General features: G+C 37.9%; 1 protein-coding gene across 4 annotated transcripts in view; it reads right to left on the bottom strand.

Annotated features, from left to right (window-relative positions):
• Positions 1-5,805: 5,805 nt before the first annotated feature.
• The window catches only part of ANKRD11 (ankyrin repeat domain containing 11), a 1,020,931-nt gene continuing 1,012,131 nt past the window's right edge, over positions 5,806-14,605 (bottom strand). For all 4 annotated transcript variants that reach the window (XM_053690514.1, XM_053691658.1, XM_053691096.1 and 1 more), the window contains one exon: positions 5,806-9,841. In XM_053690514.1, the coding sequence (XP_053546489.1) occupies positions 9,656-9,841 (186 nt within the window). In that variant the 3' untranslated portion in view covers positions 5,806-9,655. The remainder of the gene's footprint in view (positions 9,842-14,605) is intronic.

Below are 14,605 nucleotides of genomic sequence, written 5' to 3'. Positions count from 1 at the left end.
CAGAACCAAATTAAGACTCCAAGGAGGAGAAATTGATTTAATGACAGGCTTAATACGAACTAAAGCCTGTACAAAACAGTGTATATCAGGAAGTATAGCAATTTTTCTGTGAAATAAAACAAAGAGAGGAGATTTGTCCTTTCAAGGAACTTGCAGACAAACCCTTATCCAAACCATCCTGAAGAAACTGCAAAATTCTAGGAATTCTAAAAGAATGCCAGGAGAAATTATGAGAAGAACACCATGAAATGTAAGTCTTCCAAACTCTATAATAAATCTTTATAGAGACAGATTTACAAGCTTGTAACATAGTATTAATCACTGAATCAGAGAAACCTCTACGACTTAGAACTAAGCGTTCAATTTCCATACCTTCAAATTTAATGATTTGAGATCCTGATGGAAAAACAGACCTTGAGATAGTAGGTCCGGCCGTAACGGAAGTGGCCAAGGCGGGCAACTGGACATCCGAACCAGATCCGCATACCAAAACCTGTGTGGCCATGCTGGAGCCACCAGCAACACAAAAGACTGTTCCATGATGATTTTAGAAATCACTCTTGGAAGGAGAACTAGAGGCGGGAAGATGTAAGCAGGTTGATAACACCAAGGAAGTGTCAGCGCATTCACTGCTTCCGCCTGAACATCCCTGGACCTGGACAGGTATCTGGAAAGTTTCTTGTTTAGATGAGAGGCCATGAGATCTATCTCTGGAAGCCCCCACATCTGAACAATCTGAGAAAACACATCTGGATGGAGAGACCACTCCCCTGGATGTAAAGTCTGGCAGCTGAGATAATCCGCCTCCCAATTGTCTACACCTGGGATATGCACCGCAGAGATTAGACAGGAGCTGGATTCCGCCCAAGCAAGTATCCGAGATACTTCTTTCATAACTTGGGGACTGAGTCCCACCCTGATGATTGACATAAGCCACAGTTGTGATATTGTCTGTCTGAAAAAAAATGAACGTTTCTCTCTTTAGTAAAGGCCAGAACTGAAGAGCCCTGAGAATTGCACGGAGTTCTAAAATATTTATTGGTAATCTCGCCTCTTGAGATTTCCAACCCCTTGTGCTGTCAGAGACCCCCAAACAGCTCCCCAACCTGAAAGACTCGCATCTGTTGTGATCACAGTCCAGGTTGGGCGAACAAAAGAAGCCCCTTGAACCAAACGATGGTGATCTATCCACCATGTCAGAGAGTGTCGTACATTGGGATTCAAGGATATTAATTGTGATATCTTTGTATAATCCCTGCACCATTGATTCAGCATACAAAGCTGTAGAGGTCTCATGTGAAAACGAGCAAAGGGGATTGCGTCCGATGCTGCAGTCATGAGACCTAAAACTTCCATGCACATAGCCACTGAAGGGAATGACTGAGACTGAAGGAGCCGACATGCTGCGACCAATCTTAAACGTCTCTTGTCTGTTAGAGACAGAGTCATGGACACTGAATCTATATGGAAGCCTAAAAAGGTGACCTTGTCTGAGGAATCAAGAAACATTTTGGTAAATTGATCCTCCAACCATGTTTCCGAAGAAACAACACTAGTTGATTCGTGTGAGATTCTGCAGTATGTAAAGACTGAGCTAGTACCAAGATATCGTCCAAATAAGGAAACACTGCAATACCCTGTTCTCTGATTACAGAGAGTAGGGCACCCAGAACCTTTGAAAAGATTCTTGGAGCTGTTGCTAGGCCAAATAGAAGAGCAACAAATTGGTAATGCTTGTCTAGAAAAGAGAATCTCAGAAACTGATAGTGTTCTGGATGAATCGGAATATGAAGGTATGCATCCTGCAAGTCTATTGTGGACATATAATGTCCTTGCTGAACAAAAGGCAGAATAGTCCTTATAGTCACCATCTTGAAAGTTGGTACTCTTACATAACGATTCAAAATTTTCAGATCCAGAACTGGTCTGAACAAATTTTCTTTCTTTGGTACAATGAATAGGTTTGAATAAAACCCCAAACCTTGTTCCTGAGGAGGAACTGGCATGATTACCCCTGAAGACTCCAGGTCTGAAACACACTTCAGAAAAGCCTGAGTTTTTACTGAATTTACAGGAATGTGTGAGAGAAAAAATCTTCTCACAGGAGGTCTTACTTTGAATCCTATTCAATACCCTTGAGAGACAAGGCTCTGAATCCAATAATTTTGGACAGATTTTATCCAAAAATCCTTGAAAAACCTTAATCTGCCCCCCACCAGCTGAGCTGGAATGAGGGCCGCACCTTCATACGGACTTAGGGGCAGACTTTGGTTTCCTAAATGGCTTGGATTTATTACAATTTGAGAAAGGCTTCCAACTGGAAGCAGATTCATTGGGAGGAGGATTGAGTTTTTGTTCCTTATTCTGACGAAAGGAACGAAAACGGTTAGAAGCCTTAGATTTACCCTTAGGTTTTTTATCCTGAGGCAAAAAAACTCCTTTTCCTCCAGTGATAGTTGAAATAATAGAATCCAACTGAGAACCAAATAAATTATTACCTTGGAAAGAAAGAGATAGTAATCTAGTTTTAGATGTCATATCAGCATTCTAAGATTTAAGCCACAAAGCTCTTCTAGCTAATACAGCTAAAGACATGGATCTAACATCAATTTTGATAATATCAAAAATGGCATCACAAATAAAATGATTAGCATGTTGCAGTAGGCGAACAATGCTAGATATGTCAGAATCCAATTCATGTTGCGCTAAATTTTGCAACCAGAAAGTTGATGCAGCCGCAACATCACCTAAAGAAATAGCAGGTCTGAAAAGATGACCTGAATATAAACAGGCCTTCCTTAGATAAGATTCAAGCTTCCTATCTAAAGGATCCTTAAAGGAAGTGCTATCTTCCATAGGAATAGTGGTGCGTTTAGCAAGAGTAGAAATAGCCCCATCAACTTTGGGGATTTTTTCCTAAAACTCTATAGATTTTGCTGGTAAAGGATACAATCTCTTAAACCTTGAAGAAGGAATAAAGGAAGTACCTGGCTTATTCCATTCCCTAGAAATCATATCAGAAATAGCCTCAGGAACGGGGAAAACACCTGGAGAAACCACAGGAGGTTTAAAAATAGCATTTAAACGTTTATTAGACTGAACGTCAATAGGACTGGTTACCTCAATATCCAAAGTAATTAACACTTCTTTTAATAAAGAACGCATATACTCTTTTTTAAATAAATAAGTAGATTTGTCAGTGTCAATATCTGAGGAAGGATCTTCTGTTTCAGATAGATCCTCAGCAGAAGAGGATGAATTATGTTGTTGGTCATTTGAAATTTCATCAGCTAAATGATAAGTTTTAAAAGACCTTTTACGTTTATTAGAAGGTGGAAATGCAGACAACGCCTTCATAATAGATTCAGAAACAAAATCTTTAAAATTTACAGGTATATCATGCACATTAGAAGTTGAAGGAACTGCAACTGGCAATGTATTATTACTGATAGAAACACTATCTGCATGTAAAAGTTTATCATGACAACTATTACAAATGACATTCGGTGGAATAATTTCTAAAATTTTACAACAAATGCACTTAACTTTGGTAGAACCGATGTCAGGCAGCAATGTTGCAGCAGAAACTTCAGAGACAGGATCAGATTGGGACATCTTGCTCAATGTAAGAGAAAAAACAACATATAAAGCAAAATTATCTATTTCCTTAAATGACAGTTTCAGGAATGGAAAAAAATGCAAAAGCATAGGCCTCTTGATAGAAAAGAAAGCAGGAGGCAAACAACAATGGGGTATTGAAATAATGAAGAAAAATTGGCGCCAAGTATGACGCACAACGTAACGTAAACTTTTTTGGCGCCAAAAATGACCGGAAATGACACTTGCGTCACTAATGACGCCGCCGTGTGAAAGGTCTCGACGTCACGTATGACGCCGGAAATTACGAAGTTGCGTCAAAAACGTAATTTCCCGCGCCAAAAAAGACGCAATAAAGTCTAACATTTGACGCACCCGCGGGCCTAATACCCGCAAATGCAAAAAGTAGTCAAATTGAAAAAGACTAAACCCCAGGTAAGAAACAAATTTCTTAAAGTGTTTATATTCCCAAATATGAAACGGACAGTCTGCAGAAGGAAATACATGAACCTGACTCATGGCAAATATAAGTACAATACATATATTTAGAACTTTATATAATTTGCATAAAGTGCCAAACCATAGCTGAGAGTGTCTTAAGTAAATGAAAACATACTTACCAAAAGACACCCATCCACATATAGCAGATAGCCAAACCAGTACTAAAACAGTTCTTTAGTAGAGGTAATGGTAAATTTGAGAGTATATTGTCGATCTGAAAAGGGAGGTAGAAGATGAATCTCTACGACCGATAACAGAGAACCCATGAAAAAGACCCCCGTTAGGGAAATCATCGTATTCAATAGGTGATACTCCCTTCACGTCCCTCTGACATTCGCTGTACTCTGAGAGGAATCGGGCTTCAACAATGCTGAGAAGCGCATATCAACGTAGAAATCTTAGCACAAACTTACTTCACCACCTCCATAGGAGGCAAAGTTTGTAAAACTGAATTGTGGGTGTGGTGAGGGGTGTATTTATAGGCATTTTGAGGTTTGGGAAACTTTGCCCCTCCTGGTAGGATTGTATATCCCATATGTCACTAGCTCATGGACTCTTGCCAATTACATGAAAGAAATACTTTTCATTGCCTGGTTGATAACTCCTTGTCTACAACTCTGAACAACAGGTTAATACGAGGCGGAACTGGGCCTCAGATCGGTTAGAGGATCCTCTTTCAACAATGAGTATATGTTGCACTTCACTTTCACCTTACTCCTCATAAAGAAGGCAAAAGAAAATGACTGAGGATCCTAGGAAATGAGAGGGATTTAAAAGGTCTGGTATGCTGGCGTGTCTTGCCTCCTAATGTTCAGGAGGCGAATATTCCCCAGGCTAACCAGATGTAACATCTGTGCATATCTAGAAGATTTATTAACTGTTTAACCTCATTTAAATCTGAATTTCAGTGTATAGATTACTTTCAGTTACCATTTTTTTAAAAGGACATTTAATACAGTAGAATTCTATAATTAACAAGTGCATAATAAAAAGACAAGGTAATAAGTTATTTTGAATTTCAAATAAGCAGTAGTTTTTTTTCCTGACCCCCCCCCCCCCCCAATTAGCTGGCCCGCTGTATCTATTGACAGCCATCAGCCAATCACAGATTGGTATATGTACACACTTTTAAACTTGTGCACATGCTCAGTAGTAGCTGGTACCACAGGATGAGTGCATATAAACAGACTGCAAAATTTGATAATGGAATTAAACTGTTAAGTATCTTAAAATTGCATGCTCTTTCTGAATTGTGAAGTCTTAATTTTCACTAGAGTCCCTTTAGGCTAACCTTTTTCTGGAAAGAAATTTAGAGGTTACTGCCCAAACACCATAAAATGATGATATCAAAATCTGTGAAAATGCATTCAATAGTATAATATATTAGTCTGAGGGTTGACAAAGGTACATGAAACGTATAAGCTAAGGTATAGAGTGGCTAGATGCAAATTTTAAGTACAGGCGATTAAACAGACGTAAATGTAGGATGATCCAAAACATTAGGAGTGATATCTCGCTGGTTTCTTGAATTTGTCAACCCCTCTCTTGGTCTAGTCTCCAAACCCCACTATACAAAAATGTGAACTTACAACTTCCATATAGTAATGACAACAAAAATGATTACCAGAGACATTTTTTTCTTTTTTAAATTTATTTACAAACATTATCTCTTAAGGACAACAGCATTGCTGGACTTCTTTCTGTACATGCAATCGTAGAAAATAACCTTTATTCACTTTGTCATTTTGCAGGAGGTTGTATACAGCTGAATGATTGAACTGCAAGGGCAGAGCAGTGGCAGCACCAGTGCTGCCAAAATAATATGTACACAAACTAACAAATTGAAAAAAATTATACATTGTTACATTACCAACAACGCAATCTGGCTGCTGTATCAATCCACACACTGTACTGAAGTGAACTGTTACAAAGAAGGTGTGGACCAAACTGCTAGCTTCATATTTACACTTATGTACAATGTCTCAAATATGCAATACAGGAGGAAAATGTACAATCTGTCGAGACATAAAACCCCATACCACAGGTGTAAGATAATAAATAAACTTTGCACCTTGCTGATTGTAATGGAAAGTATCCATGCATTTTTTAATTTTTTTTATCAGTCCTAAATATAGTTTTGTTTGTTTTTTCTATTAGGGGAAAAAAATAAATATATATCCTGCACCCCACACCCTGGATAATCAAATTTAAAATAATATTTTAAATGTTAAAATTGGCAAGGCTGTTAAAATACAGTGCAGCTAGATAGAAGGGTTATACAAATGCAATTAATTGCATGGAAATAAGTATAAAATGATATTGTCTTTCTAGGACACAGGAACAAATCCCAAAGGAACACCCCCTAAAAGGTGTATATGGTTCTAAATGGCTATTACCTTGCAGCTACCTTATTTTTAGAGTGCCAACAAGGAACTGCTGTGTACCCCAAAGACCTGAGATTGTTTTTCTATTAACAGGATGGATTGAGTCAGAAAAGTAAAGTAAAATGTAAAGAAATGGCTAACTTAGCCTGTAACAGGTACACCTTTCTTTGCATTAAGGCACACACTAGGTGAGATGTTGGAAATCCACAAAAGGGAGTTTGATTTGCCTAGGTCAGAGATTCCCAAGTGTAGTTGTAAGGTTCAACAATATCTCTTAAAACAAAAGAAAACTAACAAAAAAACAAGTCACATTTCTTATTAATGGAGTTGAAAAATCCACAATGTTTTAAAGAGCATCAATATTTTAACATTATTGGAATACCCAGATATGAGCACTTCAATGGAATTACAGAGAACAGAAGTTGCTAAATTTGGTCACACTGAACCTGCAGCATGTTTATACTTGTATATGAGTTGAAGATTACAGTCTTAAATTCTGAGTATGGGAAAAAAAAGGGAGGGGGTGGATCTTAGCTTTATCTTTGTTGTCCTGTAAAGATTAAATGTTGCCTAAGCGAACAGAATTAAATTAAATTGTTAAACTACGTGCATAAAAACAAAGCTGTTTGTTCTTAAACAAAATATGTATTTTTTTTTTAAAAAAAAAACTAGTTCATATGCTGCTCTTCCCTTAAAAGACTTGCTTCAGCTCCAGCAGTCTATAATGCTTTTCTGAATGGTCTCAAATTTACCACCTTTTGATGTTTTGTGCGTCTCTAAACGGACTTTAATGAGAAACCACGTGGAATGTAGACTATAGATTTTTAGAGTAATAAACATGGAACACCTGCTATTACACAAAGTGTAAAAAAAAATACTCAATCTGCAGCAAAATTTAGTAACCATACATGAAAAGAAAGGCAAAAGGGATGCACACACTCATCCCTCGTTTTAAATTTGTATAACTGTAGAATATCTACGTAAAATATTAAATAACCTCCTGCACAGAGAGAAAAGGCAACAAGATATCCATCAGTGTCTAAACACAAGTTGCAGTCCTACAAGTATGGTGGCAATGAAACGAGAGCTAGGCTATGGATACAACATTTGCTTAATATGATTAAAAAAAAATACAAAGTCAAGCACAACAAATCATATATGCTATAAAATAAAATAGATGAAGTATTCTATTAGGTGCACAATAAGCTTATGGCTCTGTCTGAGTGTGAACCTTCCACGGTTTCAGCCAATGATCAGAGCAATTATCCAAAAGGACTAATGGAAAACTACCTATTGATATTGCAAATTTTGGGAATATATCAACTGGTGAAGTACTTGTAGAGATATAAACAAGATAGGTAAAATTAAAATCAACTATTTAACACTAAACAAGAAACACAGACTTACAATCCACACATTTGGGCCCAAAGTCAGAAACTGGCTTTGTAATGAACATAAATCTATATGTTAAAAAAAAAGGTAGCAAATAAAATAAATGCATAGACTGGGAGAAGTTTTACAGCTACAGCAGGTGATATACTACTCTTCCATCTCATTTAAGCAATGTTGGGTAAAGCAAGCATAAGAAAACTATGCACTGAACATAGACAAAAAACAAAACAAAAACAACAACCCCCAAAACAAAACAGTACATTAGCCCCCCCAAAAAAACAAAACTAAATTAGCTTTTTATGAGAACTTTGATTCTAAAACAAGTCTCAAAAAAATTTCTTTAAGATTATCAGTTTTCTATATATATATATATATATATATATATATATATATATATATATATATATATATATATAACCTTTCCCTCTGCAAAATGTAAAACATATCTAACAAATTAATCTGTTCCTTTGGGATAAATTTTTAGCGTGATCCTGTTCCCTTTAAGCAAAATTTAGGATTCTAGGCTCACTTTCCACTGGTATTCTAACAAAGGTTTGGGGACAAAAAATAAATAAGAAATCACCACTTTGGAATTTTATGAATGTTATAGAAGGCAGATCTAGGTGTCAAGGGGGCACAACAATGAAGAGAATTTACTAAAATACTGAACAACACAATTTTGGCCCATAGCAGCCCAACTCGAACAACCCCTCATTACAATGGTTAGTGCTGCCTAGGGTAAACTATATAATACAACTTTTTAATTTATTTCTTTACACAAAACTGAAAGTGATGTTACAGTACATAAGTTATTTACAACTGTGCAGTAATGTGTTTGCAAAATAATTTATCTAGGAGGCAGCAAAGGTACATTGGGTAATGTGTATAAAAACTGTACAGCATTTACCAGATACATTTTTTCTTTTTACATAGGAGTATTGGCTCTGTAGTGTATCAAGTTATATTCTCAGTACGAGAAACAAAATGCCCAAAGATTTAAAGGAGAGAAAAAAAAATATATACAAATGATGAACTGGTTAAGTTATTCACATAATAAAATCATACTCATGACTTACAATCCGCCTCATCCAGAACATGAAGTATTGGGAAAGAATTATGGACCAGTCAAACATGATGGGAGGGGGAAGAAGAAGAAGAAGAAGAAAAAAAAAAGTGGAATTAGGTCATCCCAGGAGAATTGAGGCCTCTGAATATATGGGCTGACCAATGAGGTAGTCAGCTCCTGAAGGCTTATTTCATCTTGCAAGATTTCAACCTGATGAGACAGAAAAAACGCCAATAAAATAGACCCTTAGAAGTTCATAGATCATTGGATCTGCAGCTGAAAACAAAGAAATTGAGAAAAGGGGAAATGCCACTACCTTTCTCAAAAGAAATACAAAAAATCAAGTTCTTAGCATAAGATCAACAAGCATGAACTGAGTGAAAGTGCCCGGTTTGCAGAAAGCAGTCATGTCTGCATTGGCAGACACTTCATGTTGATTCACTTGATTCCTTGCTCTACTCTGACACTACCTGTGCGTGCGTCTCCGTATTTGAGGGACAGCGCCCTCTCTCGCGGGATATAGTTGAGTTAAGCTGTGAAGTGCAATTTCTTATTGTATCTATTCCTGTGAATGCTTCCTCCTCTTCTAAGCAGTGGATTCATCAGCAAGCAATAAGATGCATTTGAAGTGAAAGCTCACCACAGCCAAAGGGGCCCGGCCTTGCCAGTTTTGGGTTTATGAAAACCAGAAATACAGACTTGGATTTCCACCTTGTCATGCTGGCAAGAGCACAAAGTCATCATTAACGTCCACCATTGGCACATAGAAAGAAGGAACCTCATTAACGCACAGGGTTTTGTGGCTGGTGGGGTCTAGCTCCTGCACCTTTAACTGCCACTCCATTCTTTGCACTGCATTCAGGGCTGCTGCTTCATGTTGCTGTCTCATCAACACACATGTCTGCAAAACAAAATACAATCACTGTTAGACAGCCCAACATATTTCACAAGGAGATGCATACATCCGTATGTTCAACAGAACATGATCCTTAGAGAGACTCTGAAAAAACATAATTTATGTAAGAACTTACCTGATAAATTCATTTCTTTCATATTAACAAGAGTCCATGAGCTAGTGACGTATGGGATATACATTCCTACCAGGAGGGGCAAAGTTTCCCAAACCTTAAAATGCCTATAAATACACCCCTCACCACACCCACAAATCAGTTTAACGAATAGCCAAGAAGTGGGGTGATAAGAAAAAAAGTGCGAAGCATATAAAATAAGGAATTGGAATAATTGTGCTTTATACAAAAAAATCATAACCACCACAAAAAAGGGTGGGCCTCATGGACTCTTGTTAATATGAAAGAAATGAATTTATCAGGTAAGTTCTTACATAAATTATGTTTTCTTTCATGTAATTAACAAGAGTCCATGAGCTAGTGACGTATGGGATAATGACTACCCAAGATGTGGATCTTTCCACACAAGAGTCACTAGAGAGGGAGGGATAAAATAAAGACAGCCAATTCCTGCTGAAAATAATCCACACCCAAAATAAAGTTTAACAAAAAACATAAGCAGAAGATTCAAACTGAAACCGCTGCCTGAAGAACTTTTCTACCAAAAACTGCTTCAGAAGAAGAAAATACATCAAAATGGTAGAATTTAGTAAAAGTATGCAAAGAGGACCAAGTTGCTGCTTTGCAGATCTGGTCAACCGAAGCTTCATTCCTAAACGCCCAGGAAGTAGATACTGACCTAGTAGAATGAGCTGTAATTCTTTGAGGCGGAATTTTACCCGACTCAACATAGGCAAGATGAATTAAAGATTTCAACCAAGATGCCAAAGAAATGGCAGAAGCTTTCTGGCCTTTCCTAGAACCGGAAAAGATAACAAATAGACTAGAAGTCTTACGGAAAGATTTCGTAGCTTCAACATAATATTTCAAAGCTCTAACAACATCCAAAGAATGCAATGATTTCTCCTTAGAATTCTTAGGATTAGGACATAATGAAGGAACCACAATTTCTCTACTAATGTTGTTGGAATTCACAACTTTAGGTAAAAATTCAAAAGAAGTTCGCAACACCGCCTTATCCTGATGAAAAATCAGAAAAGGAGACTCACACGAAAGAGCAGATAATTCAGAAACTCTTCTAGCAGAAGAGATGGCCAAAAGGAACAAAACTTTCCAAGAAAGTAATTTAATGTCCAATGAATGCATAGGTTCAAACGGAGGAGCTTGAAGAGCTCCCAGAACCAAATTCAAACTCCAAGGAGGAGAAATTGACTTAATGACAGGTTTTATACGAACCAAAGCTTGTACAAAACAATGAATATCAGGAAGAATAGCAATCTTTCTGTGAAAAAGAACAGAAAGAGCGGAGATTTGTCCTTTCAAAGAACTTGCGGACAAACCCTTATCTAAACCATCCTGAAGAAACTGTAAAATTCTCGGTATTCTAAAAGAATGCCAAGAAAAATGATGAGAAAGACACCAAGAAATATAAGTCTTCCAGACTCTATAATATATCTCTCGAGATACAGATTTACGAGCCTGTAACATAGTATTAATCACGGAGTCAGAGAAACCTCTATGACCAAGAATCAAGCGTTCAATCTCCATACCTTTAAATTTAAGGATTTCAGATCCGGATGGAAAAAAGGACCTTGTGACAGAAGGTCTGGTCTTAACGGAAGAGTCCATGGCTGGCAAGATGCCATCCGGACAAGATCCGCATACCAAAACCTGTGAGGCCATGCCGGAGCTATTAGCAGAACAAACGAGCATTCCCTCAGAATCTTGGAGATTACTCTTGGAAGAAGAACTAGAGGCGGAAAGATATAGGCAGGATGATACTTCCAAGGAAGTGATAATGCATCCACTGCCTCCGCCTGAGGATCCCGGGATCTGGACAGATACCTGGGAAGTTTCTTGTTTAGATGAGAGGCCATCAGATCTATCTCTGGGAGCCCCCACAATTGAACAATCTGAAGAAATACCTCTGGGTGAAGAGACCATTCGCCCGGATGCAACGTTTGGCGACTGAGATAATCCGCTTCCCAATTGTCTACACCTGGGATATGAACCGCAGAGATTAGACAGGAGCTGGATTCCGCCCAAACCAAAATTCGAGATACTTCTTTCATAGCCAGAGGACTGTGAGTCCCTCCTTGATGATTGATGTATGCCACAGTAGTGACATTGTCTGTCTGAAAACAAATGAACGATTCTCTCTTCAGAAGAGGCCAAAACTGAAGAGCTCTGAAAACTGCACGGAGTTCCAAGATATTGATCGGTAATCTCACCTCCTGAGATTCCCAAACTCCTTGTGCCGTCAGAGACCCCCAAACAGCTCCCCAACCTGTCAGACTTGCATCTGTTGAAATTACAGTCCAGGTCGGAAGAACAAAAGAAGCCCCCTGAATTAAACGATGGTGATCTGTCCACCACGTTAGAGAGTGCCGAACAATCGGTTTTAAAGATATTAATTGATATATCTTCGTGTAATCCCTGCACCATTGGTTCAGCATACAGAGCTGAAGAGGTCGCATGTGAAAACGAGCAAAGGGGATCGCGTCCGATGCAGCAGTCATAAGACCTAGAATTTCCATGCATAAGGCTACCGAAGGGAATGATTGAGACTGAAGGTTTCGACAGGCTGTAATCAATTTTAGACGTCTCTTGTCTGTTAAAGACAAAGTCATGGACACTGAATCTATCTGGAAACCCAGAAAGGTTACCCTTGTTTGAGGAATCAAAGAACTTTTTGGTAAATTGATCCTCCAACCATGATCTTGAAGAAACAACACAAGTCGATTCGTATGAGACTCTGCTAAATGTAAAGACGGAGCAAGTACCAAGATATCGTCCAAATAAGGAAATACCACAATACCCTGTTCTCTGATTACAGACAGAAGGGCACCGAGAATCTTTGTGAAAATTCTTGGAGCTGTAGCAAGGCCAAACGGTAGAGCCACAAATTGGTAATGCTTGTCTAGAAAAGAGAATCTCAGGAACTGATAATGATCTGGATGAATCGGAATATGCAGATATGCATCCTGTAAATCTATTGTGGACATATAATTCCCTTGCTGAACAAAAGGCAATATAGTCCTTACAGTTACCATCTTGAACGTTGGTATCCTTACATAACGATTCAATAATTTTAGATCCAGAACTGGTCTGAAGGAATTCTCCTTCTTTGGTACAATGAAGAGATTTGAATAAAACCCCATCCCCTGTTCCGGAACTGGAACTGGCATAATTACTCCAGCCAACTCTAGATCTGAAACACAATTCAGAAATGCTTGAGCTTTCACTGGATTTACTGGGACATGGGAAAGAAAAAATCTCTTTGCAGGAGGTCTCATCTTGAAACCAATTCTGTACCCTTCTGAAACAATGTTCTGAATCCAAAGATTGTGAACAGAATTGATCCAAATTTCTTTGAAAAAACGTAACCTGCCCCCTACCAGCTGAACTGGAATGAGGGCCGTACCTTCATGTGAACTTAGAAGCAGGCTTTGCCTTTCTAGCAGGCTTGGATTTATTCCAGACTGGAGATGGTTTCCAAACTGAAACTGCTCCTGAGGACGAAGGATCAGGCTTTTGTTCTTTGTTGAAACGAAAGGAACGAAAACGATTGTTAGCCCTGTTTTTACCTTTAGACTTTTTATCCTGTGGTAAAAAAGTTCCTTTCCCACCAGTAACAGTTGAAATAATAGAATCCAACTGAGAACCAAATAATTTGTTTCCCTGGAAAGAAATGGAAAGTAGAGTTGATTTAGAAGCCATATCAGCATTCCAAGTCTTAAGCCATAAAGCTCTTCTGGCTAAGATAGCCAGAGACATAAATCTAACATCAACTCTAATAATATCAAAAATGGCATCACAGATGAAATTATTAGCATGCTGGAGAAGAATAATAATATCATGAGAATCACGATTTGTTACTTGTTGCGCTAGAGTTTCCAACCAAAAAGTTGAAGCTGCAGCAACATCAGCCAATGATATAGCAGGTCTAAGAAGATTACCTGAACATAGATAAGCTTTTCTTAGAAAAGATTCAATTTTTCTATCTAAAGGATCCTTAAACGAGGTACCATCTGACGTAGGAATGGTAGTACGTTTAGCAAGGGTAGAAATAGCCCCATCAACTTTAGGGATTTTGTCCCAAAATTCTAACCTGTCAGGCGGAACAGGATATAATTGTTTAAAACGTTTAGAAGGAGTAAATGAATTACCCAATTTATCCCATTCCTTAGCAATTACTGCAGAAATAGCATTAGGAACAGGAAAGACTTCTGGAATAACCGCAGGAGCTTTAAAAACCTTATCCAAACGTATAGAATTAGTATCAAGAGGACTAGAATCCTCTATTTCTAAAGCAATTAGTACTTCTTTAAGTAAAGAGCGAATAAATTCCATCTTAAATAAATATGAAGATTTATCAGCATCAATCTCTGAGACAGAATCCTCTGAACCAGAAGAGTCCAAAGAATCAGAATGATGGTGTTCATTTAAAAATTCATCTGTAGAGAGAGAAGATTTAAAAGACTTTTTACGTTTACTAGAAGGAGAAATAACAGACAAAGCCTTCTTTATGGATTCAGAAACAAAATCTCTTATGTTATCAGGAACATTCTGCACCTTAGATGTTGAGGGAACTGCAACAGGCAATGGTACATCACTAAAGGAAATATTATCTGCTT

This window comes from Bombina bombina, chromosome 1 (genome assembly GCF_027579735.1).
Source record: "Bombina bombina isolate aBomBom1 chromosome 1, aBomBom1.pri, whole genome shotgun sequence".
Taxonomy (NCBI): Eukaryota; Metazoa; Chordata; class Amphibia; order Anura; family Bombinatoridae; genus Bombina; species Bombina bombina.
This window is presented reverse-complemented; position numbering and strand designations above follow the sequence as displayed.